General features: G+C 50.1%; 1 protein-coding gene across 3 annotated transcripts; it reads right to left on the reverse strand.

Moving 5' to 3' along the window:
- Positions 1-1,753: 1,753 nt before the first annotated feature.
- Positions 1,754-27,242, reverse strand: LRRC74A (leucine rich repeat containing 74A). 3 transcript variants are annotated; one of them, XM_066273650.1, is made up of 13 exons: positions 27,206-27,242; positions 25,264-25,392; positions 22,455-22,624; positions 20,505-20,612; positions 19,566-19,662; positions 16,816-16,865; positions 16,363-16,444; positions 11,151-11,236; positions 10,500-10,676; positions 7,721-7,816; positions 4,812-4,958; positions 2,533-2,640; positions 1,754-2,382 (listed from the first exon to the last, which is right to left on the reverse strand). In XM_066273650.1, exons 1-13 carry the CDS (start codon positions 27,240-27,242, stop codon positions 1,906-1,908), a joined length of 1,764 nt encoding a protein of 587 aa, XP_066129747.1. In that variant the 3' UTR covers positions 1,754-1,905. The 3 variants fall into 3 exon arrangements, with proteins under 3 accessions (XP_066129747.1, XP_066129746.1, XP_066129749.1); XM_066273649.1 differs by having other exon boundaries at positions 10,500-10,694; XM_066273652.1 differs by lacking the exons at positions 16,363-16,444; positions 16,816-16,865 and having other exon boundaries at positions 10,500-10,694.
- Positions 27,243-27,826: the final 584 nt, after the last annotated feature.

Below are 27,826 nucleotides of genomic sequence, written 5' to 3' on the forward strand. Positions count from 1 at the left end.
AGCGCCAGTGCAGCCTCATAGCTGATGGAGGAGAATGATTAGACAGGCTCAACTCCAAGCGAGACCGTTTGTAAACCCGCGTCTCAGCTTGGCAGAGCGTTTGGTGTCGGCACATGGAAGGAGTAGAGGGCCGCTTTACGTTGTTGGCAAGGGTTTGGCAGTAGATTAAAGTTTAGAATGTGCACAGCTTTTGGCCAGCGATCACTCTGGTCTGCCCCACCAAGCCCATGTTAGGGAAACATGCATGTAGACACAAGGATGTCGATGATAGTATTATTTGTAGGAGCAAAACATAGAAAGTAAAAGTCCATAAAAATGAGATTAAAATACAAGACTTCCATGAAATACCATGTGGCAGCTAAAAAAAACCCTGAGATGGCTCTAAATGTACTAGCACTGAAAGGTCACAAGACATACTGTAAGGCAGAGCGAGTTCAGAGGAATGTGACAGTATGCTTCTATTATGATAAATAAGAAAGCGTGTGCATGTGTGTGTGTGCGCGTGCATGTGTAATATAACATACGATAAAACGCATGAGTCCTCTGAGACTACCACTTTGCCAGGTAATGTTCTAAATGCTTTTATAAGCATTGATTAAATTATTTTAATCCTCAAAATCTCCTATGCCATGGGTGCTATTATTAGTCCCATAACACAGATGGGGAAACTGAGGCACAGGGTGATTGGGCAACTTGCCCACGGTTCCGTAGAAGTGGAGCTGGGATTGGAACTCAGGTGGTTTGGCCCCGGAACCCTTGATTTTAACTATTATATCACACACACACACACACACACACACACACACACACATACACTCTTGATTGCAAGTATGTGGGAAGTATATGCACCTAAAATAGTCCATGAGGGCAGTCTGGAAGGCAGAGGGAACTTTGGGGGGCTGTGGGATAAAAGAGGACCTTCATTTTCTCCTTGCCATACTTCTGTGGATTTAGAATTTGTATATGATTTGTAACAACAAATGAAAGTCAAACATTCATGCAACAATGAAAACCACAACTCTGCTCTTCAGTCAGAGTGAATTGAGCTTCAGGTGCAATCTCGGGGGCAATGTGACATGCTCACAAGAGCCCCCCCAAATCAGTTCTTGAGACTCAGGGACCCAGACCCCAGTACTGCCTGTTGACGGCCACGTGACCTCACTCACAAAGCTGGAGGGTTTGCTGGACCTGGAGCCTGCTCTCTGATCCCTGCCACGGGCCCTCTCCACCAGCATGCCAAGGCACCAAAGGCCCCACTTTTGGGAGGGCAGGTGGGAGGTTCAGGACAGAGGCCCGGGTGCTGGGGGGATGGTGTACAAGTCTGAGCCATCCTCGAGGGGTCCCCTGCTGGATGACAGCTCCTTACGTGCACTGTCCCCACTTGATCCTTACAAAACCCTCTTGGGTGCTGTGGTTACCACCCCGTTCTAAAGGCTTGGAGACTGAGAACTCTGCGAATGGCTACACCCTTACTAAGAGCAGGGTTTGCAGATGGGTCACTCTGCCCCTCCCTGCGGCCGTGGCGAGGATGTCCAGCACGGTGGGGCAGGTTTTGGGGCCGCTGCTGCCCCCTTCAGTGAGCACGTAGCCCTGCGCGTTCCTCCTCTAAGCTTGGCTTCACCGTTCACAGCACGGGGGTGATACCAGCACCACCACTGGGCGCCGTGAGAATTCGGGCACCTGTGCCTGGCTGGTGACTGGCAGAGCACTTAGCAGGTGGTAAAGACTCACAGGTGTTGGTTATCGTTATTACTCTTAGCACAGTCGTTTCCTATCTCTTCAAAGACTTCAGCCCGAGTCGCAAGCCGTGTCACTCCCTGAGCTGCAGCGGAGCTGAGTGAACCGCGGTTCCCCAGCGCACCGTGCCCAGCACTCACTTCAGTCCCTCTGACCTCTCCTCTGTGTCTAAGTGACAACCCCTGTCTGAGTGATACCTCCTCTTCGGGCTACCGTGGTACCAGTAATGTGCCCCAGTACCCGTTTCACCATGCCAGGGCCTAACCATTTGCTCCACCTGCTGTGAGCACTGTGTCCCCAGAACCTGGCCCAGCCAGCAGCACGAGGCTGAGGCTGAAGCCTGGTTGAGTGAACCAACGGGAGACGGGAAGGAGGGTGAACAGTGGGGCCAGCCCTGCGGTGGGGCAAAGGCAGCTCGCGAGCAGGGGAAGTCGGACCTAATAAAATGAAGACAGGGTGTTCCTTGGCACTCAGGCCAGCCCAGCCAGCGTGTCTTGTACAGACCCAAGGGCCCGCCCGGGACAGAAGCTGGATGGGGACCGGCCGCTGGGCCCGTGCTGACCTGAAGTTCACCGTGCCCGTCTTGTCATCCAGCCGCTTGATCAGCTCCCTGAGCTGGAACCGGCTGAGGGCGACCTTGTTCTGCTGAAGGGTGGACGGAACACGCGAGGTTAATGGTGCTCTCAGCGTACCTGCTCTCCAGGCCACCACACGTGCACACACACACGCTCACACATGCTCACACACGTACACAGGCAGACACACACGGCCCACGGCCCCTAGGGATCAGCACACCTGTACCATGGCTTTCCAGAACTCGTCCACAGGCATCTTCATCATTCCTGTAGGGGTCAAGCTCTTGAAGAAGTCCAAGACCGTGGTGTTATGCTGGTCTGCATAGCTCTGAGAGCAGGAGACACCAGGAGCAAACGCTTGACCTTACAACATCTGTATCAACTCTCCTCCCACCCTGCCCCGCCCAGCACAGGGAGGCCCAGCCCCGGACCTAGCGGGCTGAGGGACAGTGTGACTAGGCAGATCCAGCAGCTTGAGTCTCCCCGCTGTTAGAGTCACTCAGGATCAAGGGTCCTGTACAGACTGATGCTGTGAAGGCCCCCTGCATCGAGGTACTAGGTCAGTGATCGTATCTACATGTATTATTTAGTTTTGAAATCGCTTCTACTAAGGCCAGTACAGATGGTGCACCGTGGATGGTGGGCGGGCTGTTGTTAGCTCAAAGTCCAGAAGACCAAACCACAGCCATGTTGTGTGCTGGGTGGGACTGGCTCTCAGAATTCCTTTAACTCTCATCATTTCACACAAATGCTTGTATGGAGATGTACTGCATTAGAGTACTTTAAAAATAATATTTTATTGTTTTCATTTCAAAAATGTTACCCACTCACATTGTAAGGTAATTTTAAATTAGTGGAAAGAAGGAAATGAAAACCTATAAATCCAATCCCACCGTCCACAGGTAACATCTTGATGTGTATCTTTCTATCTATCTGTTTATCTATCTATCTATCTTCTATCTATCTTTTTTTTTTTTTTCTCTCTGAAGCTGAAAACGGGGAGGCAGTCAGACAGACTCCCGCATGCGCCCAACCGGGATCCACCCGGCACGCCCAGCAGGGGGCGATGCTCTGCCCATCCGGGGTGTCGCTCTGTCACCACCAGAGCCACTCCATTGCCCAGGGCAGAGGCCAAGGAGCCATCCCCAGCGCTGCCCGGGGCCAACTTTGCTCCAATGGAGCCTCGGCTGTGGGAGGAGAAGAGAGAGACAGAGAGGAAGGAGAGGGAGAGGGGTGGAGAAGCAGATGGGCGCCTCTCCTGTGTGCCCTGGCCGGGAATCAAACCCAGGACTTCTGCACGCCAGGCCGACGCTCTACCACTGAGCCAACCGGCCAGGGCCATATCTATCCATCTATCTATCTATCTCTCATCTACCCATCATTTTTCTATTGTGCATACTATTTTATGAAATGTACTCTACAAACACATTGTGAAAACCTTGCCAGTATTGTTAACATATTCTTTTGGGGTCCTTTTTCAGTATCTTTGCTCACCCGAATCCTTCTTGATCTTCCAGACCCTTCCCTAACCACATCTCTGCCAGAAGGCATGCTTTTCTTTCGCCCAATCCTACATGACCTCTAATTCCATCCCGTTTTCCAAACCAGATTGTTGGCTCCCGAGGAGAGGGACTGCTTTGCATTGCACATGTGACTAGCAGGTTGGTTCTCTGTGCTCTTTTAAACAAGGGGCAGGTCCCCCACTGTGCATCAGATAACTCCCTTCCTGCTTCCCTTGCAGATCAGGTTTCCCCTTGGTTCCACCCGAGGTCAAGCATTTATAAAGTATCTATATAAAGATACTAGATACCCCTTTGCCTTCTAGAACTTTGGGGTGACTGCCAGCAGCGGAAATACCAGGCTTGGGGCTGGCTGCTACTCTGAGGTGGTTAGACCAGAGATGCTCTAATATCCCTTAGTAGCTCTAATGGCCTCTGATATTTTTCACTGTTCCATCTGCCTCCTGTGATTCCCAGAGACAACCTAAGACTCAAGCCAGGTTACCGCTAGATAGAAAGGACTCGAGGGTCCCTCTTTAGCTGAAGCCACCAAATAGCTGTGCTGACCACAGGGGCATCTCAGCATCCTCACCCGCTATTGGAAAGAGCCTGCTTACATGCCAGACATGGCTCTAAGCATTTCATGTATATTATATAGAATTTAATCTTCACAGCAGCCCTGCTAGGATGTGTACATTTTAATACCCATTTTACAGTGAAGAGACTGAGGCACAGAAAGCTTCAGTGACTTGCCTTTGGCCCTTCAACAGCAAGGGGAGGAGCCCGATTGACAGAAAGCATCCTGATCCAAGCCCTTCCCACACCCTCCTGCTGAGGGATCCCCAAACCATGGGGAATAGTCCATGTCTGAGATATTCCTTGTAGGAAAGGATTGTGCAGACACTTTGGGGGAGGGGAGACTCTTGGGTTGCTGATTAGAATCAAAGGACAGCTTTGTCCAGGGGTCCCTGAGCGGTGCGAGAGAAAATCAGGGGCTTACCTGGATCAGTTTCATGGGGTTCGTCCACTGGAAGATGTTTTTCTTGACAGAGAGACCTTGTATTGCCTTGTAGATCACGTCCAGCTGTGGGTGGACGGCATACACCCCGTCTAACGTCTTCATGAACTGCTCCGACACCAGGACATTCTGAGGCCGGGAGAGAAGAGACCTGTCCTGGGCAGGGCACCACCCCTGTGCCACTCCCCTGCCCACACCACTCGAGCCAAAGTCAGAGGGTCTCGTCTTTCCCAGGTTGTTCTGCAGTGCTGCTCCTAGGTGGAGGTTTAGTTTGTAAAGGTAATTGATCAGCTGTTCTATTTGCATGCTGGGAGCTCGTCACATACTGTCATCTTGGCTCCGCTCTCTGGTGGCAAGCATAAGCGTCTGTGTGACGGATGAGACCCAGCGATGGGGTTGCGAGACTGGTCCCGAAACGAATGCCGTGAAATGTCCATTTCTACACCAGTTTTGGTCTTCAGAGCAGGTGCTTTGGAAGAGGACCCCTCATTTCAACCATCTGGGCACGGCTCAGAACGTACTGGGAACTAACTCCCTTACGGAAGAGCCCTTGGACCTGGGCCACAGGCCGCAGGAGAGAGCGTGTTCCGTGAAATAGCATTCCATCAAACCTGGCCTCCACGGGTTCGGTCAACCTGCTTCGTTCCTCAGATGTGGTTCTGAGTACCTTTTGCCTTTCAAAGAATTAAACCCAGGCTTCAGGGCTGATGACTTACCCTCTTCCCTTTGTAGATAGTCTAGAGAAAGTTCTAGAAGCATCTCCAACGAAGGCATTCCAACACCACTTAGCGTTATGGCAGCTCAGACTCATTGGTTCTGGGAGGCTTGTTAAGTGGCAGTGTGATTCCGACTCATGGGTTTATATGCCATCCGGGCCTGAGCAGCATCATTTCCAGCATTCCCTTAGACACCGCAGGGTAGTGCCCGGGTCCATACCTTCCAGCCGGTTCCGTGGGAGGGGACACCGAATATCTCACAGTCTGGGCCTGAGGCTGAGACTCAGAGGCAGGGCAGGTGGGAGCTAAGATGCCTTGTGGGCTGCGAGGTCAGAGCTGGGGGGTTAGGGTGGGAGAAGGCCTCTGAGGAGAGGGACTCCGGAGCACAAGGAGCCGGGCTGGGACAGGGAGCAAAGGGTGAGGGAACACGGTGAAAAGAAAGTAGGTGCCCTGGCCGGTTGGCTCAGCGGTAGAGCGTCGGCCTAGCGTGCGGAGGACCCGGGTTCGATTCCCGGCCAGGGCACACAGGAGAAGCGCCCATTTGCTTCTCCACCTCTCCGCCGCGCTTTCCTCTCTGTCTCTCTCTTCCCCTCCCGCAGCCAAGGCTCCATTGGAGCAAAGATGGCCCGGGCGCTGGGGATGGCTCTGTGGCCTCTGCCTCAGGCGCTAGAGTGGCTCTGGTCGCAACATGGCGACGCCCAGGATGGGCAGAGCATCGCCCCCTGGTGGGCAGAGCCTCGCCCCATGGTGGGCGTGCCGGGTGGATCCCGGTCGGGCGCATGCGGGAGTCTGTCTGACTGTCTCTCCCTGTTTCCAGCTTCAGAAAAATGCAAAAAAAAAAAAAGAAAGTAGGTATGTGTTGATAATGTTTTATAACTCGTGGCAAACATTAAGTTAAAAACTTACTTATCATTCAGTTCTAAGAAGCTTCGGTTGAAATATTCAAAACAGCATCACTGATGTAATTGCAAGACATTCAGATCTTAGCAAAACCTCATATTTGTGTGGTATTAAGAAAATGTACCACCATACCTTCTCTAAGAACTCTATGGAGTAGGAAGCAGAAGCCCTGGGTTTACTCCTTGCTGTGTGCTCCTGGGCAAGTGACCTAACCTCTCTGTTGTACTTTCTTTATATATAAAATGGGAAAATGAGGAAAAATTCTTGTTATGGGTTGAAATGTGTCCCCACCAAAAAGAGATGTTGAAGTGCTAACCCTAGTACCTGTGAATGCGACCTTATTTGGAAATAAGGTCGTTGATTTAAGATGAGGTCATTGGGGTGAGCCTGCTCTGACATGACTGGTGTCCTTATAAAGAGGAGATGTTTGGATACAGAGACAGACAAGCACACAGGGAGAATGCCAGGTGGGTACGAAGGCAGAGACGGGGGTGAGGCACTGACTAGCTGAGGAAAGCCAGCAGACATTAGGAGAAAGGCAGAGGACAGATTCGCCCTCATAACCCTCAGAGGGAACCAACCTTGCCAACACCTTGATCTTGGACTTCTAGCTTCCAGAACCGTGAAACAATAAAATTCTATTGTTTAACCCCCCCCCAATTCATGGCACTTTGCTACAGCAGCTCTGGGACTACCTCTCAGAGCAGGATCAAATCAGCTGGCACATATAAAATCACTTTGGGAAGAAAGGGAGTGTAAAATGATCAACAGCATAGATACAGTTATTATCGGCTGATTCAGGCAAGAGTACCTGGTAGAATGGAGTCACTTCCTCAGGCTTCTCTCGTCCATCAAGAGATTTTTTTTTTTAACTGTCAAATACTGCTCTGGGTAGAGCAGGCTGAGTTACGAAATGAAAATACACGTTTGTCCATGCTTTACCACTCAGATAGTGATTCTAGAACCGTCCTGGGACTCAGGCCACCCGTCGGCAGAGCTGACGCAGCCAGTGTTGTCCGGGGGTCTTCCTGCCTCTTTCCAGGCGCTCTCAGGTGCGCGGGTCCTGGGTTCCCAGGATCTGGTTGGTGACTGCACACCTCGATGCCGTTGATTGAATGGCTACTTCTATTGAAAGGACCCCTGGAGGGGGCAGAGTTGACCCCCCCCAAGGAGCGCCCTTTTCATGGTGCATTTGTGTGAAGGCCTGTGAGGGATGGCGCTGACACCGTGTGGGCATGGTAACAGGCGTGAGCAGCTACCACTGGGGTTACTTACGGAAATGTCAAGGTTTTCCATCTTGGATTTGGGGTTCTTCTTGATGGACAGGATAAGTAACATAGCCCCATCCATGCTTATAGGGTTTCGGAAAAGCTGTGGGAAGAAGGGAGACACAGGAGGAGGCTGAGGTGGGGGCAGGAGTGGCTGGTTCAGAGCACGGCTTCCATTTCTTCCCATCAAATCACAATCTGTTTTCTACCCAGGCTTTCCTATAAAGCATTTGTCTCCCTGTCCATCTGTTTATCCAATCATCCATCTGCCTATACATCTTACTGTTCATCTTTCCCTCCCCCCACCCTCCCTCCATCACTTCATCCATCCAACAAACATTTGTTGGGGGCCTTATATCACAGGTTGCACACTTATATCACAGGAGCAAGAAAAGGGGCCTCTAGCACAGAGGAGGGGACACTTGAGCAAAGCCTTGCAGAATGAATGGGGATTAGTGAGTATGCAGAAGAAGGGTGGGGACAGAACCAGAGGAGAAAATAAGACGCAGCAAAGAAGACCAGGGTAAGCAAGTGCCCAGGAGCAGAGGTGCTTGGGCAAGAGCGAATGCCTTGTGACCAGGAGTGGAGAGAACGGGGCCACAGAGCTGGCTGGATCACACGGGGCTTTGTGGGCTTAGCTAAGTGCTCAGGGCATTATCCCAACAGTGCTGGGAGCCACTGGGGTGTGGTACAGAGGCTAACAGCTGGGAACATGGAGTCCAGTGGCTCTGCTTACTAGCTTTCTGGCTTTGTGTTAATTCCACGACCACTGTGTGCCTGCTCTGAGGATGCGATAAAGCAGTTCCAGCAAAGCATTCAAAAGAGCGCTTGGTAAGCAGCCAGTGAATGTTGTTATTATTGAAGGCGTCCAGCTGGGTGGTTTCACAATGAGGCAGGCCGAAGCTCTCATTGAGCATCTACTATGTGTCCGCTGTTTCCCAGGCTCCGAGGCATTTCAATGAGAAAAGACAGACGTGAGCCCTGCCCTCAGAGGGCTCAGCATCCGCAGTTCTTTGCTTGACTCACTTCCCAGGGGAATTATTTTCCCAAGATTAGGGAAAGGAGGGCTGGGCTTGCTGTGGAGAGAAACAATTCCGGTGGCAGAGTTGATGTGGCCTCCGCCTATGACCTTACTGTTATAATTTAAGCTGTTTCTCACTTTTAAAACACTAAAAAAATTAAAAGGTATTTATTATACATGGTCACTGTAGAACAAAAAAACTTAAAGGAAGTAGAAAAAAATTGTTCAATCCCCCTAGAACCTACTAACCAGGAAAGACCTTTGCCGACATTCTGCCGAGGCAACATTTAGTCTTTCCCAGTTCAGCTTCTCTGAGCTTCCCCTGGCCTCGTCGGCCACTGAGGCTGAGTCACCTGCAGGCTGGGTCAGTCCCTCTTCTCTGAGTTAACTAGCCGTGGTCCTGCTCCAGCTGGGCTCGCGTCTCAGCTCTCCTAGTCACCAGATGGCTGTCTGGTCTGGTCGGTGTCCAGTCACTGTGTTCCCTCCGCTGGTCAGAATCCGACTTCCTCTGGTCACCTCAGCAGCTCTGAGGTGGTTGTCTTCTCAGACAGCAGCTCATCCTCACTGACCGGTGACTGCCATTCCTCCTCCACCGGCGCCCTCACCTCTGTGCGCCCCCCCCTCCACACCCCACATCTGGCGGGAATCAGCGTTGCAGTGGAACAGCCAGGAGGAGCTGACTTCTCTCCACCTCCTGTTGGCAGCATGGCCCGAACAAGCCACATAGCTCAGCCTGCTTGCCAGACAAGTGGAGCTAATGGAGCCCACTTTGCAGGGTCAGGCTGTGAGTAAGGAGGCACAGCCCCTGCTAGGGGACCTGGCTCATAGTAGGAGCTCAGAAGGGGAGCCTCGTCTCTCGTCTGTTTTCTGGCTTCCCCGAGGCTCCTATGGTATACATTTGCACCTACAGGCAAATTAACTTAAAATGAAATATGTGCTCATTCATTCATGTAGTAAATATTCACTGGGCACCGACTGAATGCCCAGCACGATGCTAGGGGTATAATAATGGGCAGTGCCACACACACAGTCTTTGTTCTCCTGGAGCTCTCACCCTGGTCAAAGGCAGGCGGTCATTCACGTGACAGGATAAAGAGAAACTCTGGTGAGCTCTGCGTGGAGGGCTGAACAGGGTGCTGGGGCTCCCGCAGGGTCCCCGAGGAACTGCTGCCCCAGCTGTGCTCTGAGGCAGGTGGCGATGACGGCACGTGGAGGCCCTCAGCAGGGAGAGAGCGCTGCAGGCTCAGGATGGTGTGAGTGGGGCCCAGCAGGACCAAGGAGGTGAAAGGAGACCCCGAGGACTCGGGTGGGAGCATGGGGTAAACTGAGGCTGGAGAGGCGCACAAGGCTGAGAGAACAGGATTTGAGCAGCAGAAGGCCATGGGGGGGGTCTAAGCTGGAGGAGGGTAGATGGGGGTGTAAGTCAGATTTAAACACAAGAACCTGAAGGAGACCCACATGGGAGGAAGGAAGACCAGTTAGGAGATGACTGCTGTGCGTGCACCAGGGAAGGGCGGAGGGTGACCTCGGGTTTGCAGCAGACGACTGCCGGGAAGGGACGCACATGTGACACATGAGGCCAATGTTCCCAGCGATTGTCTCCAGCAATATCCAGTCCCATCACCCCGCTGCCCTCATCCCAACATACGTAGACACCCACATACACACACGATGCCCAAATACATACATGGATGCACGCGTGGACACGTGCACACACACAGTGCACACACAGAGTGGCCCATCCCTAGCTAGGCAGAGACTGTACCTTTAGAACTTTGAGGCTCTCATTGAACTCGAGTCCTTTGCTGATTTTGGAGACCCCGTCGTTGCTGATGTCATTGCTGCTGACGTCGAGGTAGGCCAGGAAGCCATTGAGTCTGAGAACCTCTGCCAGGGCCGCAGCGCCCTCGTTCCCAAAGCCATTCATGGAGACATCCAGTTTCTTCAGGGTCACGTTGGCCTCCAGGGAGAGGGGAGAGGAGCACAGCACCGCGGCTGCATTCTACCCTTGCTGGCACCCAGACCGGGAGCTCAGTGGTCTCCAGGGGAGAGATCACTGCCAGAGCTCGCCAGACCCCTCCCAGATGGGCCGAGAGTCTCAGGTATTCTTGAGACTCATTCCCTTGGGGTTCTGGTCATTCCTTTCTCCATAATTAAACTGCTCTCTTGAAGTGCCCCCCCCAAATGCCACGTAGGCCCTAGCAGGGTGAATTTCTCTAAATAGAATTTATGCTAAAGAATAACGTGCATCCAGGAACTGTGGGAGAGAGGCGACCAATTTGGAGAGCACGTGATGAGAGCTCTGTATACCCACACCAATGGTGACCATGAGGAAGAAGTTCAAGATGGCCGGGCGGGGGCCTCTGCTGCATCCCCTCCCCAGGGCTCAATGCACCACTCCCAGGGAGCGCCTTACCCGGAGGCCGGTGCACAAGGCCACAGCTGCCTGCGAGCGGAAGTTATTCCAGCTCAGATCCAGCGACAGGAGCCCTACATTGAGGGCTGGAGGAGAAGGGGGCTTAACTTAGCATCCCCAGAGAACCCACTCTCAGGGTTGGCAGATACCCATGCCATTGGGGATGAGGACCACTCAATGCTCATGAAAAGTAAAACATTTTTCAGTTACTCATTTAAATACAGAGTCGTAAGATGATTTTCCAACGTTGCCAACGATGAAGTAAAGTAGGCATACTCATATATTCCCGGTGGCGAGCAAAGCAATATGATCTGTTTGGCGAATATCATCTGGTCACAAATGCTGTCCTGTGAAAGTGTGTACCCTATCACACAGCATAACGCCTCTGAGACTCTTCCTAAGGAGATGGTGCGGGAAGCACTCTGCGCTTGTAGACGTTTGCCGTGGCATCACTTCTAAAAGGAAAGCTTGGGCCCTGGCCGGTTGGCTCAACGGTAGAGCGTCGGCCTAGCGTGCGGAGGACCTGGGTTCGATTCCTGGCCAGGGCACACAGGAGAAGCGCCCATTTGCTTCTCCACCCCTCCACCGCGCCTTCCTCTCTGTCTCTCTTTTCCCCTCCTGCAGCCAAGGCTCCATTGGAGCAAAGATGGTCCGGGCCTGGGGATGGCTCTGTGGCCTCTGCCTCAGGCGCTAGAGTGGCTCTGGTTGCAACATGGCGACGCCCAGGATGGGCAGAGCGTCGCCCCCTGGTGGGTGTGCCAGGTGGATCCTGGTCGGGCGCATGCGGGAGTCTGTCTGACTGTCTCTCCCCGTTTCCAGCTTCAGAAAAATGCAAAAAAAAAAATAAATAAATAAATAAATAAATAAATAAAATAAAATAAAAGGAAAGCTTGGGACTCACAGATGGGTAACGTGGATCATAGAATCCATCTGGTGGAATACTATGCAACCCTTAAAGTAGATGGAGATAGGCTGGAAAATGGGCTGTGTTTACACAGGGAGGTTGTGACGCGCAACCACATCACGTGATGTTGTTGACATGGTTGACATGGAGACAAGGAGTCAGGCAGCAAGCAGGCTTGTCCAGAAGCCAGGTGTGCATAGAAATTGCACTTTTTTTTTTTTTTTTAACTTAAAGATGCTTTTGCTTCCATGCTACGTAGGGTTGGGGAAACATCCCACTTAAACCCATGGTCACTGTTACGCACTGCTATGCCGAGGACACTGCCGAAGCGGACGCTGGGGCACTGTTGATGTCTTACTGAACGGAAGGCGTACGCACTGCTATGCCGGGGACACTGCCGAAGCGGACGCTGGGGCACTGTTGATGTTTTGCTGAACGGAAGGCGTACGCACTGCTATGCCGGGGACACCGCCGAAGCGGACGCTGGGGCACTGTTGATGTCTTACTGAACGGAAGGCGTACGCACTGCTATGCCGGGGACACCGCCGAAGCGGACGCTGGGGCACTGTTGATGTTTTGCTGAACGGAAGGCGTTGCCTTCAGGCCCGGGCTCAGGAGGACGCCGCCTTGTCCTATCTTGCTTTTTCATTTTGTTTTCTAAATAGACAGCGTACTGTGTACTGATCACGGCTCTGTCTCGTGCCAACCTTGAGTGCATTTTCAGTCAAGTACACGACACCGTATAGTATTTGAGAACAGACTCTCTCCTCTCTCTCTCATTCTTCTTTTACCTTTATTTCCTCTTCTTTATCAATTCCCTCACTTATTTATACCTTGCATGCCTCCATTTCTCTTATTATTATTATTAATTTTAGAGAGGAGAAAGAGAGAGAGAAGGTGGGGGAGGAGCAGGAAGCATCAACTCCCATATGTGCCTTGCCCAGGCAAGCCAGGGGTTTTTCACTGGCGCCTCAGCATTCCAGGTTGATGCTTTATCCACTGCGCCACCACAGGTCAGGCGCCTGCATCTCTTAAATGGCCACAAAATTTCAACTTTAATTCTGTTTTCACCACTCTCTTGCGTGTGGCCTTGGGCAGCAGATTACCCTTCCCGGCCTTCAGCTTCCTCCCTGGTAAAATGGAGCTACTGCAGTGACCTCTGCGTGGGTTGTCGTGAGGACTCAGCACAGGGCTTGCCACATGGTAATCCCTTAATATCGGGTAGCTTTAATAACAATTATTTTAAAAGCTGTATATGCAGTAGGATAATTACCATTGAAAACGGAATGTTGTCTCACTTTAATTTTATGTTTTTAAAAGTTAAAAGCTTAAAAATGTTTGAAAGTAAGTTTTTGAATAGAGACTCCGACTGCCCAACAATTCTTTCACACTCTGCTCCTCGCCTCCTCAAGGTTCTCTGGTACCTTCTCGGCTCTGCTCTGCTTGCGCCTGTTGGCCGGTGCCCCACCCTCAGCTGGAGATCTTGCCTCGTACTTGGGGCAGCAGTGAGATGGGCGAGCTTCACCCTCCCCGCGTCTGCCTGACTCCCCGCACACCCCTACTCGTGGCCTCCTGCCTCTTACAGTGAATGCAAGGTCCCTGCTGCTCTCTGAGGTGACCCCTCCATTTTTGTTCCAGATGCCATCATTTCCCGCCTTTTCAAAGTCTTTGCTCCTCCGAGTATCTCCTCCTTCTGCATCATCAGTTTCTTCTTCTTTTTCTCTCTCAGTAATTTCCGTCTTTAACGACCTTCCTGTCCTCCCTGTTGCCATCTCTCTGTCTCAGCAGAGCTTCTGGGTTGCCTGTGTTGCTGTTTCCTCTTCTCTGCCTCCCATTTTCAACTCAGTCCACGCGACCCTCCCCAGTCGGGGTCCATACACATGCCCTTCACTAACACAGCACTGGCCAAGGTCGCCAATTAGCTCCAGGTTATCAAGTCCCGTGGTCACATTTCGGGACTCATCTGATTTGGCGTCTAAACAACGCTAGACATAGCTAACCACTTTCTCCTTGAAATACTCCCTCGTGTGCCCCTTTTATGCCTCACTTTCCCTCCTACTGGACTGATCACTCCTTCCCAGGCTCATTCTTCCCCCTCCGTGACACCTAAAAATATTGGGGTGGCCCAGGAATCAGCGTAATAACCACCTGCTCAACTCCATCTATGCTCCTTGCCTAGACAGTTTCACCTTTCTAATGTTTTTTATTTTATTTTATTTTTTTTTGTATTTTTCTGAAGCTGGAAATGGGGAGAGACAGTCAGACAGACTCCCGCATGCGCCCGACCGGGATCCACCCGGCCCGTCCAACAGGGGCGACGCTCTGCCCACTAGGGGGCGATGCTCTGCCCCTCCGGGGAGTCACTCTGTTGCAACCAGAGTCACTCTAGCACCTGGGGCAGAGGCCAAGGAGCCATCCCCAGCGCCCGGGCCATCTTTGCTCCAATGGAGCCTTGGCTGCGGGAGGGGAAGAGAGAGACAGAGAGGAAGGAGAGGGGGAGGGGTGGAGAAGCAGATGGGCGCTTCTCCTGTGTGCCCTGGCCGGGAATCGAACCCGGGACTTCTGCATGCCAGGCCGATGCTCTACCACTGAGCCAACCGGCCAGGGCCACCTTTCCAATGTTTTTAATATATCTATATCTATATGCCTTTGGCTCCCAAATGTATTTGTCTAGATCTGACCAAGCTTTAAACTCATATAGCAAACTGACATCTCCATGTACGTGTCAGATGGCATCATGGCCCAGATGGAAATCTTGGCTCCTAACTCCTGCCCCTATATACCTGTGACTTCCTGAGTTTTCTCCATCTAAGTAAATGACATCACCATCCGACCAGTATCTAAAACAAAATAACCCCCACAAGTCTCTTTCTCTTTCCCACATTCTTCATGTCAACAAGTCCTTTTGGCTTTACCTCCAGAGTATACTCTGAGTCCCTCCACTTGCTCCCTCACCACCTGCCCCCTGAGCCCTAGCTCTTATCCTGCCTTGCTCAGACAACCACACAAGCCTCCTAATTGGCCTCCCTCCTTCCATTTTTGTTCTCCTCAGTTGCATTCTTCATAAAGAAATTCTGAAACCATACAAATCAAACCACGTCATTCCCCACTCTCACACCCTTCAACAGCTTCTCATCACATGTAGAATACAATCCAGACTTCGTGCCTGTACAAACCCACAGAGACTGGCACGAGAGGCTGCAGGCCCCCTCAGCGCCCTCTTCTCCTGCCAACTCCTCTGCTGTCCACTCTGCTCCAGCCCCCCTGCCTCCTGGTCCTCAAACACACCACGCTCTGTGTTTTCTGCCTGGCGTGCTTGAGCTTCTAGAACCCAGCTCGGCTGTTTCTTCAATCATACTCAGGTTTCAACAGAAAGCCACCTCCCCTATGAGGCGTTCTCTCACCACCCCACCTGCATCAGCAGCCCCCACCCCCACCACGAAGACTGTCCCCCCTTATCTACTCCTTTCCCCCCGGGGGAGAACATTTAGAACAATTCTTTCTATCTTTTCCTTTTATAACAAGTTTGCAATGAACCTCCTTAGACATCTGTGACAGAGAGAGCCTCTCTGAGACACGTCGGGGTGAACTGCTGCATCCTCGCGTCTATACACTACTTCCAATTTTACTGCCTGCTGCCTGACTGCTCTCCAAAGTGCCTTCAGCCAGCGGCTGCTGAGTGCTCCCATTCCTCCTTGTGCTCACCGCACTGCATATCCTCTGACTGAAGACATTGCAGCTTTGGTAGATGACAAAGGGGAATCTTTCTGTTGTGTTATTAATGGTATTTCTCTAATTACTAAAGAGGTTGGATGTTGGCTCTCTTTTTTTACTGTCCATGTGCCTTGACCATTTTTTTTGGGGGGGGAGAGTGTTTCTCATTGTCTAGTTGATCTGCAGGCTCTTTTATCAACATTCTGAACAGTAATCTTTTACACTATACACGTGCTGCAAATATCTACTCTCGACTGTCGCTTGGCATTTGGCATTGCCCCACACAATGTCTTTTATCGTCCCTGGCTTTTAACCTAATGTTGTCAAATGTACGAATCATTTGGGTTACAGTTGATACTCACTCTGTGTGTGTAAAAATCGTTAGCCTCCCTGAGGTCAGCCGATGATTTCTCTTATATGCTCTTCTAATCATCTTGAAGCTTTACTTCTCACGTTGAAAATGTATTTCGGGTGTGGCTTACGTCACTTTTATAATGAGAACACTCAGTAGCAAGAACAGGGGAGGCAGCTCTGACAAGTGATTGTTTGCCAAGGCCCTCTCCTTTGCTGGCCCCTCCCTCCGTGGGGACTCACCTAGCATTTGTCCCAGGACCTCCCCTCCCTTATCAGAGAAATGGTTGTGACTGAGATCCATTTCCTTAATTAGGTAATTGGCCTAGAGGGGAAAAAAAATAGTGGAGAAAGAAGTAATGCCGGTCTTCTATGTGACTGCAAATGCCTCATGTATCTTAGGCCTGTGTGATAGAGGGTCCCATATCTCCAGATTAGAGGGGACTAGGGCTCTCACACTGAGGACCATTTCTCATTCCTTTTCCGTTTAACTGTTGACACCTGGGAGTCTATTGCCATCCAAACAGCCCTACCTCTCGCTGTGGCTTTTGCCAGGACCGGCAGAGTCCGAACACTCACCAGCTCCCTAACCCATGCAGGAGGCCTCATTTCCCTACACCCAGAGGTATGCCCAGGTCCCTCAGGTCTCCAGGGACAGCTCCCACAGGGCTGGACTGGACCACCCCTGCTTCTTACCGACAGGGCCTGGCAGAGCAGCTCTGCGGATTCGTCCTTGAAGTTATTTCCTGTAAGGAAGGAGGGGGTTAGCAATGCTCTCCAGGCTAGGGCTCCCTTACCCTCCCAGACCAAAGTGCTGCCAGTCCCTTCCCTCTGGAACAATCAGAGGTAGGAAAGGTGGCAAGTACTTCAAGCTAAAATATGGAAACAGAAGGCAACAGGAGAAAAAAAGAATAATTATTTACCATCTCCTTTAATGTTCCCTTCTTGCTCTGCCGGGACTGTTCAGGGAATTCCAGGAGCCTATACACTATACCCTGCCCATTATTGGCAATCCCTATCCTAGTACCTAAAGTCTGTAATGTTATTAATTATGCTAATGTAGTCAAAGCAGCAGAGACAGGCCAGAAGGGGATGAGTGAGATGCTCACCTTTGCGTGTAAAATCTAAGGGGTGCTGAAAAGCTCAGTAATCTCAATGAATAAATAATATCTTAACATTAAAAAAGAATCGAAGCCAATGCAAAAAATCTATGATGAACAATTTTTTTTTTTTTAAATTTTAAATAAAAGCAGGCTCTGACACTGCCCTTGCCTGGCTAAGCCTCCATCATTTCACATGGATCTGTTCCTTTTAGATCCTGTTTCTCATTTAAAGCAGTGATAGTCAACCTGGTCCCTACCGCCCACTAGTGGGCGTTCCAGCTTTCATGGTGGGCAGTAGCGGAGCAACCAAAGTATATATTAATATAATAAAATGATAGATTTAACTAAAGTAAGTTGTTTCATAAAGATTTATTTTGCCAAACATCGAAAATCCAACATAAAGTACTTGGTAAGTAATTATTATTATATGCTTTAAATTGCTGTCACTCTGCTTTATAAATTTTATAAAGTAAAGTGACTTCCCTACTTTATAAATCACCATTACTGTGGAACCAGTGGGCAGTTAGAAAATTTTACTACTAACAGAGATACAAAAGTGGGCGGTAGGTATAAAAAGGTTGACTACCCCTGATTTAAAGCGTTGATATTCTTGTTCATTGCAGGTTATTTTTATATCAATTTTGACTTTTAAAAATATTGCACCAAGGTATTATTATTTACTTAGTTCATGATCTTTTTTGGTGCCCCTTAAATTGTGGAACTGAGGTGAGTTCTCCCTTATCTTATCCCAACCCCTGCCTGTTGAGCAGTCTAAAAGATTTCTGGGAAATAAATGACACAGGGACTTATCCCTAAATTTTTTTCTTTGAACCTTTAATAATCTTTGTATCTCTAGCACCTAATGGCTAGCACATAACAACTGCTCAGTAAATGCTGAATGAATGAATGTATGAATGAATGAATGAACGAATGAATACATCCACCAAAATATAAACACTTCTTTGGCTGTGTGTGGTACTGGTGCAATACAGTGACTTCAGAAGCTAGTCAATGTATAAAATTAGATAAATTTTAGAATTCAGAAATTCAGGAAACACATTAGCTGTAGTTTGTTCAGCTACTGTTGTTCACCAGATCTTTTCTCCTCCTGGAACTCTTATTAGCTATATTGAGTCTATTTAGTCTTTTACATTCTTTATCTTTTGTAGTCTCTATCTCTTTATCTTCTTTACTACAAAGATAACTAAAATATCCTTTTATCTGTCTTCTAGGTCATGAATTCACCTATATCTGATTTGCTGTTGAATCTATTCATTGAGTCTTTAATTTCAATGATTATATATTTTTGTTTCTCTTCTAGAAACAGAACTTCTTTCTGTTTGGGGAGAGAGCTTTTAAAAATATGTATTTATTTTTTGTTTCCTTAATCATATTAAATATGGTTTATAGTTGAGTGTGAGGTATCTGCTTGCTTGTAGTTTCACTTAATTAATAGTGCTCCTCTGCTATTTAAAGGATACATTATAGGGTCACTCAATGTATAATGCACATTTGAACATTATATTTTCTGAAATCCTTGAGAGCCTGATGCTGCCACTTGTTGAATCTGATAACTCTCAAGGTGTTTGTTTCTTTGTTTTGCAATTTTGGACTGCAAGCCCATCTTTAGGAAAGCTTTATCTGTGGGAATCCCAAGCAGCATAGAGCATGGGCCAAGGGGTTGCTCCTCCAAAAATGTTTTTATATTTGTTTCTCTTGCAGGGTTCAGGGAATTACCAGCATAGGATCACTTTGTGTGTGAATTTTTTGCCTTAGGGATTCCCGGATCCTGCAGGTAGTATTAACTCAAACCACAAACCCGTGGGCAGGTCTATAGATACTAAAATCCTCAACTGACTTTTTATTTTCTGGGAGACAGATAATAAACTAATAAAAATAGGTATACAATAAGGGGTCAGGTAGTAAGAAATGCAATTAAGGAAAACCAAGCAGGGAGAATAGTGTAATGGAGAGGAGCTGCTTCTACAGGGTGGTCAGAGTATTCCCCCCAAGGAGATGACGGCTGAGCAGAGACCTGAAGAAAGTGAGAGTGAGCCATGCAAAGTATCTGGGGGAAGAGACATTGCAGCAGAGGCAGGAATGCTGCATAACAAATCAGAAGAGGGTTTTCCAGGAAAGCCAGGAAGCCGGTGTGTTGGTGTGGCCGTGGAGAGGGGGCCAGGACGTAGGGAAGGCCCTAGCATGGGGGTAGACACAGTGTTCTGGTCTCTGAAATCAGGAGGGCCTGGCCTGGTTCAGTTCCACTCTGATTCTCTCTGCCCTTCACCGTCTTCTCTCCTCTTCCTCCCTAATGTTCTCTCCCTCCTCTCCCCATGGGCTCACCTGACAACTGAAGTTTCAAGAGTGAAGAGTAATTTTTCTGGAGAAACTGTGAGATGATTCTGGCCCCCTCCAAACCAAGAGCATTGTCGGAAACATTCTAAAAGGCAAGAAAACAGTTATGTGGGCACCAATCCCAGTCAAGGACCCTCAGTAACAAATGGTGGCAGGGTAGGCTTGATGTGAGACCTGCGCTAAGGGAGTAGGGTGCGGAGAGGGGCCGGGGGTCAAAGGGCGGTTAGGATGAGCATGGTCCAATGATGGGAGCCCCAGTTCTACTCCTGCCTCGCTGGGAGCCCTGGGGCTGACGCACTTTCCTCTGAAGATAGCTTCAGTGACCCCTTCCCCCAATTTAGCTCTGCTGCTTTATTTAGATAAGCACATTGTAACTTTTTAAAAACCCAAGTCAGCTATATTCCACCAGTTTGGCACAGAACAATTGAAAAAATGAGGTTAGAGTAAATTATCACTTGTAAATTCCATTCACGGATTCATGGCTATGCCAGGCAGACAAGTGCACATGGTCCTTTCCGGCCAGGGGGAGGGACTTGATACATCTCAGCCTCTACTAGTTTAACTTTTTCATTGTGGTAAAATAAGATATAATACAACATTCACCATCCAAAGCATTTTTAAGTGTCGAGTTCAGTGATCTTTAGTATGTTCACATTGTTATGCAATCATCACCATCCTTTTCTCTACAGGTACATTGTATTTTATGAAATTATTTTGTGTCTTTATTTTTTTTAAATTTTACTTTAAGGAAACTACACACAACTGAGTTCATCTATTTAGAGGTATATGAGGTCCGAACAGAAATGGTTTCTTAAGGTTTCCCAGAGCCCGGAGGCTGGGCTGGGCTCGAGTCGGGGCTGCGGGCTCCTCTCCAGGGGCTCAGAGACCCCAGGTGTGGCGGAGGGAACCAGGGGGCAGGCACAGTACCATCTCCTGGAGGTAGTAGTTCTCCCGCATCATCTGCACCAGGCTCAGGATGCCTTCCTCCATGATACAATTGTCTGCCAGCTCCAGCGTGATCAGAGTCGTGTTGGACTTCAGTCACAAGGGGTGGGGGTGGGGGTAGGGGGAAAGACAGAGGTGATTGGTAACCTAGTCACTTCCCTGACCTTGCCCAGAACCTGCCCCCTCTCTTGAACACCCAGGAGCTGGGTTTGGAAGGGGCTGGACTTAAATCTTAAATAGATATCTAGACCCAAGCTAGTCTGCACTCCCACAGGGAGGGAATGGCCAGCATCGGAGCATGGGGTTAGCTGGGGCTGGGGTGAGCTCTAACCAGCGTTTCTATCCTTCCCTTCCCCACCATGTTCCCAGTGCAGAAAAGCACAGAGAACAGACACATCTCTGGCTGTGAGCATTTTCGAAGTACGCCAAGCAGCGAGAGAAGCAGCAAGCAGTAAGCAGCTCTAGCCTCCGACAAAGGGAGAATGAGATAGCGAGTTACTGCAATGCAGAATGGGCCACCCAGGGCGTTCATGAAACGTCTTCTGGTCTCAGCTCTCTGGGATGGGCAACATTCCAATGTGCTCAAAGTCAAGGGAGATAGCTCAGGTGGTGACTTCTAGGTGTCGTTTAGCCGTGTCCAGGAACAGGTCAAATGACTGCTTCCATGGGCACCCTGGGGACCAGCACGCTGTGTGGTACAGCAGGCAGCCCAATCACCAAGTTTGAGCACATTCATCTCACACGGGCGAGTATGTACTGGTCACCCTCTGAGCTGAGCACTGGGGAAGAAAGATGAACACCAAGCAGGCAGTAGAGGAATACAAGTGAAGTGAAGAGGTGTGAAATACGATCCCTGCTATCAGGACACCTCTAATCGACACCAGGTAAAAGCAACATGTGGGAAGTTCAACAGTACAAAAGATGACTACAACTTGCATCCTCTAGCATGTCACAGTGATTGATTGTCCAATGAGCGATACAGAGAATCAAGGAAGAACACCCCCCCACACACCCCTCCAGACAGGAACTGCTGTCGCTAAGAAACACGTGCTCCAAGTCCCGAGAGGATTTCATTATGATACATTTTTCCCCCCATGAAACTCAGGAGGTAATGGTGCATTCCTAACACGTCATTAATCAGTCTCTCAACGCTCAATAAATTTCAGGATGGCTTTGTTCTTTCTCTGCACTTCTCTTCCTTTCCTCCCCTGCCCAGAAAGCAGTACAAGCTCACATTTTATGTAACTTCTTAATGGGTATGAGCTAAATGCAAATGCTGTAATATTTGCAAAAATGAGTGAGTGGTTTATCTTTTTTTTAATTAAACTTTCTCTCTACTGCCCAAAGTGAACAAACAATATAGTGCTGACATACAGTTGTTAGATTTTCTGTTTTCCTGGGATGGAAATCAGTTCTGTGCATAATCAATTAGAATTATAGAAAGCTATGATGAATTCAAGGTCAAGTTCTTGTTCACCCATGCCAAGCCGAGAGAGAACACCATTCCTATGGGAAAACATGATCCACTCTACAGTGTGATCCTTAAGAATCATAATGTAGCAAAAGGCAGACATCGAATGAAACGGCTCAGCAGTGAACCCATTTATAGCAAAGGGGAGCTTTGGCATTGAGACCCAGGCTGACATTTTGTGTTGTGCTCTCAAATAAGCAACCAGCACAGCCACTTTTCTGGGGCCCATGGGCTGATGATGCCTTTGCTTTCCGCCCAGATCTCTCATAGCCTCCCTCCCAGGACCTAATGGGCGGTCCATGCCTATCGAGGGAAATTGGCAGTCAAGCAGAACCTGTGCAAGGTGTGTATAAAGAATGCAATGTAGGGTCCCCTGGGGTCTCTCTGACGCTGGGTCCCAGCACCCTGTCAACGCCCCCCCACCCCTGCCAGGCCTCATGGGCCTCCACTGGCATGCTCACCACCAGGGCTATAGCAATGGCCTTGGTACCGTTGGGGCCCAGCCCATGGTGGTTCAGGTTCAGGTAGGACTCCTCCATGTTCCGGAGGAAGTAGGAGACAGGCACTACACCCACCAGTCTGCAGGCCTCCAGGTACAGCTCCCTTTGTCCAGTGAAAAATTTATCTGAATCTGCAGAAAAAGATGCCAATGCACGAAATGGGGTTTCTCTTCTGCTTTCGCCTCATCTCTCATCATCTAATCCCAGGTCATCACGCTCGTGTCTGAGGATCTGTCCTTATGGGTGTGTGTGTTAGAGGGCAAACCCCATTGGGAAGTCAGCCGGTGATGGCAAGGGAAACTCTAAGTCCAGAGTTCGGACGTCTCCCTTTGGGGAAGAGGTAAGACCCCTGGGTTCAGGCACCAGGCTTTTCTAAGAGAGGGAGCCCCAACTCCACCTTCTTGGGCTGGGACAGCTCTGAAAAACCAAACAGACAAAAAGCTGGTGATCTGTGATGGCTGAGGGAGTCTTCATTTCGGTGGTAGGTTTGCTAACACTGTTAAAGGGTGAGCCATAACTGAAGCATGACTAAAGATTAAGATGCCCAAGTAAGACAGAGTGGGCTTCTCAGGTGGAAAATCAATGTGAGGTGGAGAGACCTCCAAGTCAGCCGGAAACAAGGAAACTTGCATGCGAGTGGGCTTTCCTCTTTCCAAGCCTTGCATGTTATTTTTCCTCCCAAAAGGGCTGTCATCCTTCTTTTACTAATGACAAATCTAGCCTCAGATTGCACACAGCTGATCAGTGCTAAAGCCAGCTAGCAGAATGAGGGCCTTTACTTCATTCCAACTTCTCGGAGCCTTTGTTCTGTAGGCTTTCGCGCAGCCTGGCCCGTGGGCAGTGGGCCTGCCTGGAGTCTGGATGCCCCCCACAGCTGTGTCCTCATTAGGCAAGGCCCGTCCATGGCAAGACTTCCCACGGCCAGCTGGGGTCTGAGCCTGCATCTGCTCTCCCTTCGGGTCCCAGGGCCTTTGGCCAACCCACCCTAAACATTTCTAAAGCAGACAATGGGAGTTTTGTCGGTGATAGGACCACAGCTTGACAAGGAAGCTGATTTTGCAGGCCCAGCCACAAATAGGCTTTCTCTTCGCAGTGGTTGTAGAACGGGGTTTCTCAGCCCTGGTGCTACTGATTGACATTTGGTGTTGGACAATTCTCCGTTGTAAGGGGGTGGTCATAGGCAATGTAGGAGTTTTAGCAGAATTCTTGGCCTCTACCCATGAGATGCCAGTAGCATCCTCCCATCCCACTTTGCCAAATGTCCCCTGGGGTGCAAAATCACCTCTGAGTGAGAACCACAGTTATATAGGGGAAACAACGCGAGGTGAGTGAGCAGCTTCTGCTCCCCCCTCTCCCTCTCTTACAGCCTCGCACCAGCTTGCTCTCCCCACCTGGGCTCATGTCTCAGGCCGTCCTCGGAAGCCCTTCCTGCCTCAGTCCCAGCATATCAGCACCAGCTACAGGGGCACCCGGAGTTGAGCCACAGAGCCCTGAGTTTCAGTCTCAGCAGAATTGGCACCAAATTTAATCGTTAGAGGTTCTTGTTTGCCAAAGCAGTGCAGGGAACCCCCAGCTCTGCACTTAGCACTGATTCTGCTCTGTTTGATTCAGCTGACCCTTTCTAGCTGCATCCACTGTGGTTACATAAATATTTTAGAGGCGGCTCATAACACTGTTATCACCTGCAGGGAGTGGGCCATGAGGAGGGGGCATGAGTAAGAGCAGGAGTCCCGAACAAAACATTCAGGGTTTCTACCTGCAGCATCTTCCAACCAGGTACAATTCAGTGCTGAGGGTAACAGTAGCAACAGACTTGAAGTGGAAAGGAAGTTGGAAACGATGTAACAAGATGCCCAGAGCCTGGCAGGGAGGAGGTCTGTGTGCAGGACCCGTTGTCTGTGGACCATAGTGGGGGTTCTGAACTGACTCTAGGAGGAACTTGACAGTTGAATTGGGCAGAACAGCCTCCCCTGCATCTCTGCCAACTCTGGCCACTGCTTGCCACCAGCTGTCAGAACACAGGAGAGGAAGGGGCGCTGGGCTGGCCTCCGCCTGTGGAGCCTGACGGGCCAGGACTGCTCTCGCCTTGCATCGCGAGTGTTCCTTGTAGCACTTCCCTCTTTGGGGAAACGGGGCGGGAGGAGAGGATGGAGGTGTCATTTGCAGTAACAGAGTCTTTGCTGCAGCTCAGAGCGTCTTCCCTCACTGCCCTCCCCATGCATTAGTCATGGGGCTCACAAGTAGCGGGGAACAAGACCTCATGTGAGCAGAGGACAGTCCTGTGGATGCAGGATGGGCCACAAACACTTCAGGAGCCCCTAGAGTATGGAATGTGGGAGGCAGATTGGCAGGGCAGGGCAGGGTGAACTGGGGATCAGCAAATATTAGTAAGCTCTCAGTGGACTTGGGGAACTCACACAATCTCTTTAAGCCTCAGTTTCCTCCTCTGCCAAGGCAGGTAATGCTTAGCTGCTGGGACGACGCTGAAGGTGACACGAGACGCCACACGTGGAAACATTTGGAGTGCCAGAAATCCCTGTTTGTGTACTGGTTCAGTTTTCAGCTCTGCCGATGAACCAGGCCACAGCATAAGGCAGCGACATTGCTGCCACCGGCCTTAAAGACCACAACTGAGCATGTGCCGTGCTGCCTCCTTCCTCCTGCAGGACGACCCACGGGGCAGGGCCACGGCCCCCTGGGCTGACAGGTCCCTCCAGCTTCCGGGGAAGGAGGCCAGCTGCCCCCCCGCCATCTGAAGGCCCAGTCTCACCTTCAATCTCAAGGTCTGTCTCTGAACTCTCCCAGGACAGCTTCTCTTTATCAACAACCTGCGGGGCTTCAGCCTCACAGTAGAGCATCTCATCGCTGCTCCGCGCTGCTGGCTGGGCCTTCGTCTCCTCTGGAAGGAAAGCACGGCCCTAGGCTTTCAGGTGGAGCCTCCCCCCACTCCGCCTCTGTTCCCTCCTCTGCGTCCCAGGCCCTGGCTGCAGTGGCACAGGACGCCGGGGCACTCTGTTCTGCGAGCCCTCCCTCGTGGACACTGCTGCTTTCCAGCCCAGTCACCGAGGGGTCTTACGCTGCACCCACCCCTGTGTGCTCTGGGACTCGCTGCTCTAGTCCCCGACTTGGGCCTGCCTGGGACGTTGGCTTCTTGCTCCCTCTGTTTTGGGTGGGGTTCAAAGTCTCTGTGGGGAGAGGGATGTGTTACTGGCAGGAATGAGCGATGCTGAGGAAGGCAAGGGGCCTGGCAGGTGACTTGGTCAAATGTAAAATGAGCCTGAACAGAAGCTGTCCCAGGAACCCAGAAGGATAACCAGAGTCCTAAGAGTTTGACCTACTTCTCCTCCTTCCAACCCCAGGTCTGGGTTATGGCCGTAAAGAAGGAAGGGCTTGCAGAATCTCCCTGGGGTTATTTCTGAAAATTCTTCTGAAAATTGCTTTGATGAAATACACACACCCTGAGCTTCTCTGGGTAGACGTGATTCCTCCGCCACTGAGGCATGGATCTGGGGCCAGACGGGGGTTCCCCAGAGTCACACAGCATGTCCAGCAGGAAGCAGTGGTTTGGGGAGGCCAGGCTGCCCTGCCAGGCGGCCGGTCAGGACTCAGTTCACCTAATCTTTGGATGGCTGAGCATTCGTAGCAGGGTCCCAAACTTTGACCACCCAGGTTCTAAGACTGGGGTTCCTAATGAGTCCATGTCAGTCTATGTCTTTCTTAGTCCTTGTCCCCAGACCCACACCCCAACATTGACTTTCGAGCCTGGAAGACAAAGTCTGTGTGATAAGGGGATGACGTAGCTAGTGGTCTGGCAGTTAGAAGACAGAAAATTCAGCAATCGAGAAGCTCCATCCAGGGCCCTTATAACATAATCTAGTTTTGTGTACCTCTTTTATTGTTCTTATTCAAGCATTAAATGCATGAAATAATAAACTACCTTTTGATATATATTTTTTTATACTTAAAACGGTCATTATGGCAGAGAACCAGTTGTTAAATTATTTGAATCCCACCACGGAGTATAGGTATTTACTGAAAAATATCTGGATTATGGGCCCTGGATGGAGCGCTCAGTGGAGGAAACGTCAACCTGACACACCAGAAGTTGCAGCTTTGAACCCTGGTCAGGGCATGTATGGGAAGCAATCAGTGAGTGTACAACTCAGTGGAACAGCTAAGAGGAATGACAAGTTGATACGTCTCTCCCTCCCTCCCTTTTCCCCCACTCTCTTCCTTTCTCTCTTTCAAATCAATGGAAAACAATTTTTTTTAAAGTTATGGCTTTCTGAGTCTTAATTTCCTCATTACCCAAACAATTTTAGAAATCCATCCAAGCAGTAGAATGCTGCTGGTAAATGTTTAACTGGCTTGTCAGAAAAAAAAAAAAAAATCCTAATGTGTAGTGATAGCCACTTCTAATGGTGTAAATGTTCCTAACGTGGCTGATTTCAAACTACCAACGTGACATTGGCCAGCTCAAAAAAAATCAAATGTAAAGTCAGCTAGAACTGGTAGGAGCCGATTCCAGCACAACATGCATTCATCTCTCACTCTCTACTTGGCAAGTCCTGAAGTCACTGTAGCATGTCATCCCAAGTCTAGACGGTCCCAAGTGAGTAGGCCACCAGGTTTCTGGGTTCATGAGATCACTGGGTGCTATACTCAGGAGGCCTGGAAGGGCCTGAAAGGTGAGAGGTGGGATGCTTTTTCACCTGTTGTCTCGGACTCAAGAGGTTCGTCATCATCCATGGTGCCAGGGCCCTCTCGGGGGTTGCTGCCAGCTTCTTGCCACTTTTCTGCTGCTTCCCTAAGAAGCACACCTGTCCATTCACCTCTGTCTCAAACTTTGTGCACTCTGTCCTCAAATAGACAAATCCCGTGGATGGGGGTGTACTTATCTGTCTATCCCAGCAAGCCCTGGGGAGAGTGGGCTTGGGTGGGAATTGGACATGTATGAATTTGGCCCCAGTTCTGGGAGAGCTGGCCACTCCCTGGACTCATCTGAAAGAGTGGTACAGCTCAATTCCTAGGAGCCCTGTCAGAGGATGCCCACCCGCCTGCAACTTTATGACTTAGGAGCACTTTCATTTCATCGGCAACATTCCATGACCTCATGCAGACATTGTGATTCATGTGAGCGGACCTGGCAACAGCAAGCCTGCCACCCTTTTGGTGGCGCTGACAGTCATCTTTTTTCATATGTATGCTGGAGCCAAGCTAAGGCGTGGCTGTGATCACACGCAGGTGTGGTAGGGGGTGCCTCTCAGTGTTGCTGTACTTCCCTCTGAGTTTGGACCAAACCCAAGCCCCTTAATCAGGTGACTGTGAAGAGC

Source organism: Saccopteryx bilineata, chromosome 4, assembly GCF_036850765.1.
Source record: "Saccopteryx bilineata isolate mSacBil1 chromosome 4, mSacBil1_pri_phased_curated, whole genome shotgun sequence".
Taxonomy (NCBI): domain Eukaryota; kingdom Metazoa; phylum Chordata; class Mammalia; order Chiroptera; family Emballonuridae; genus Saccopteryx; species Saccopteryx bilineata.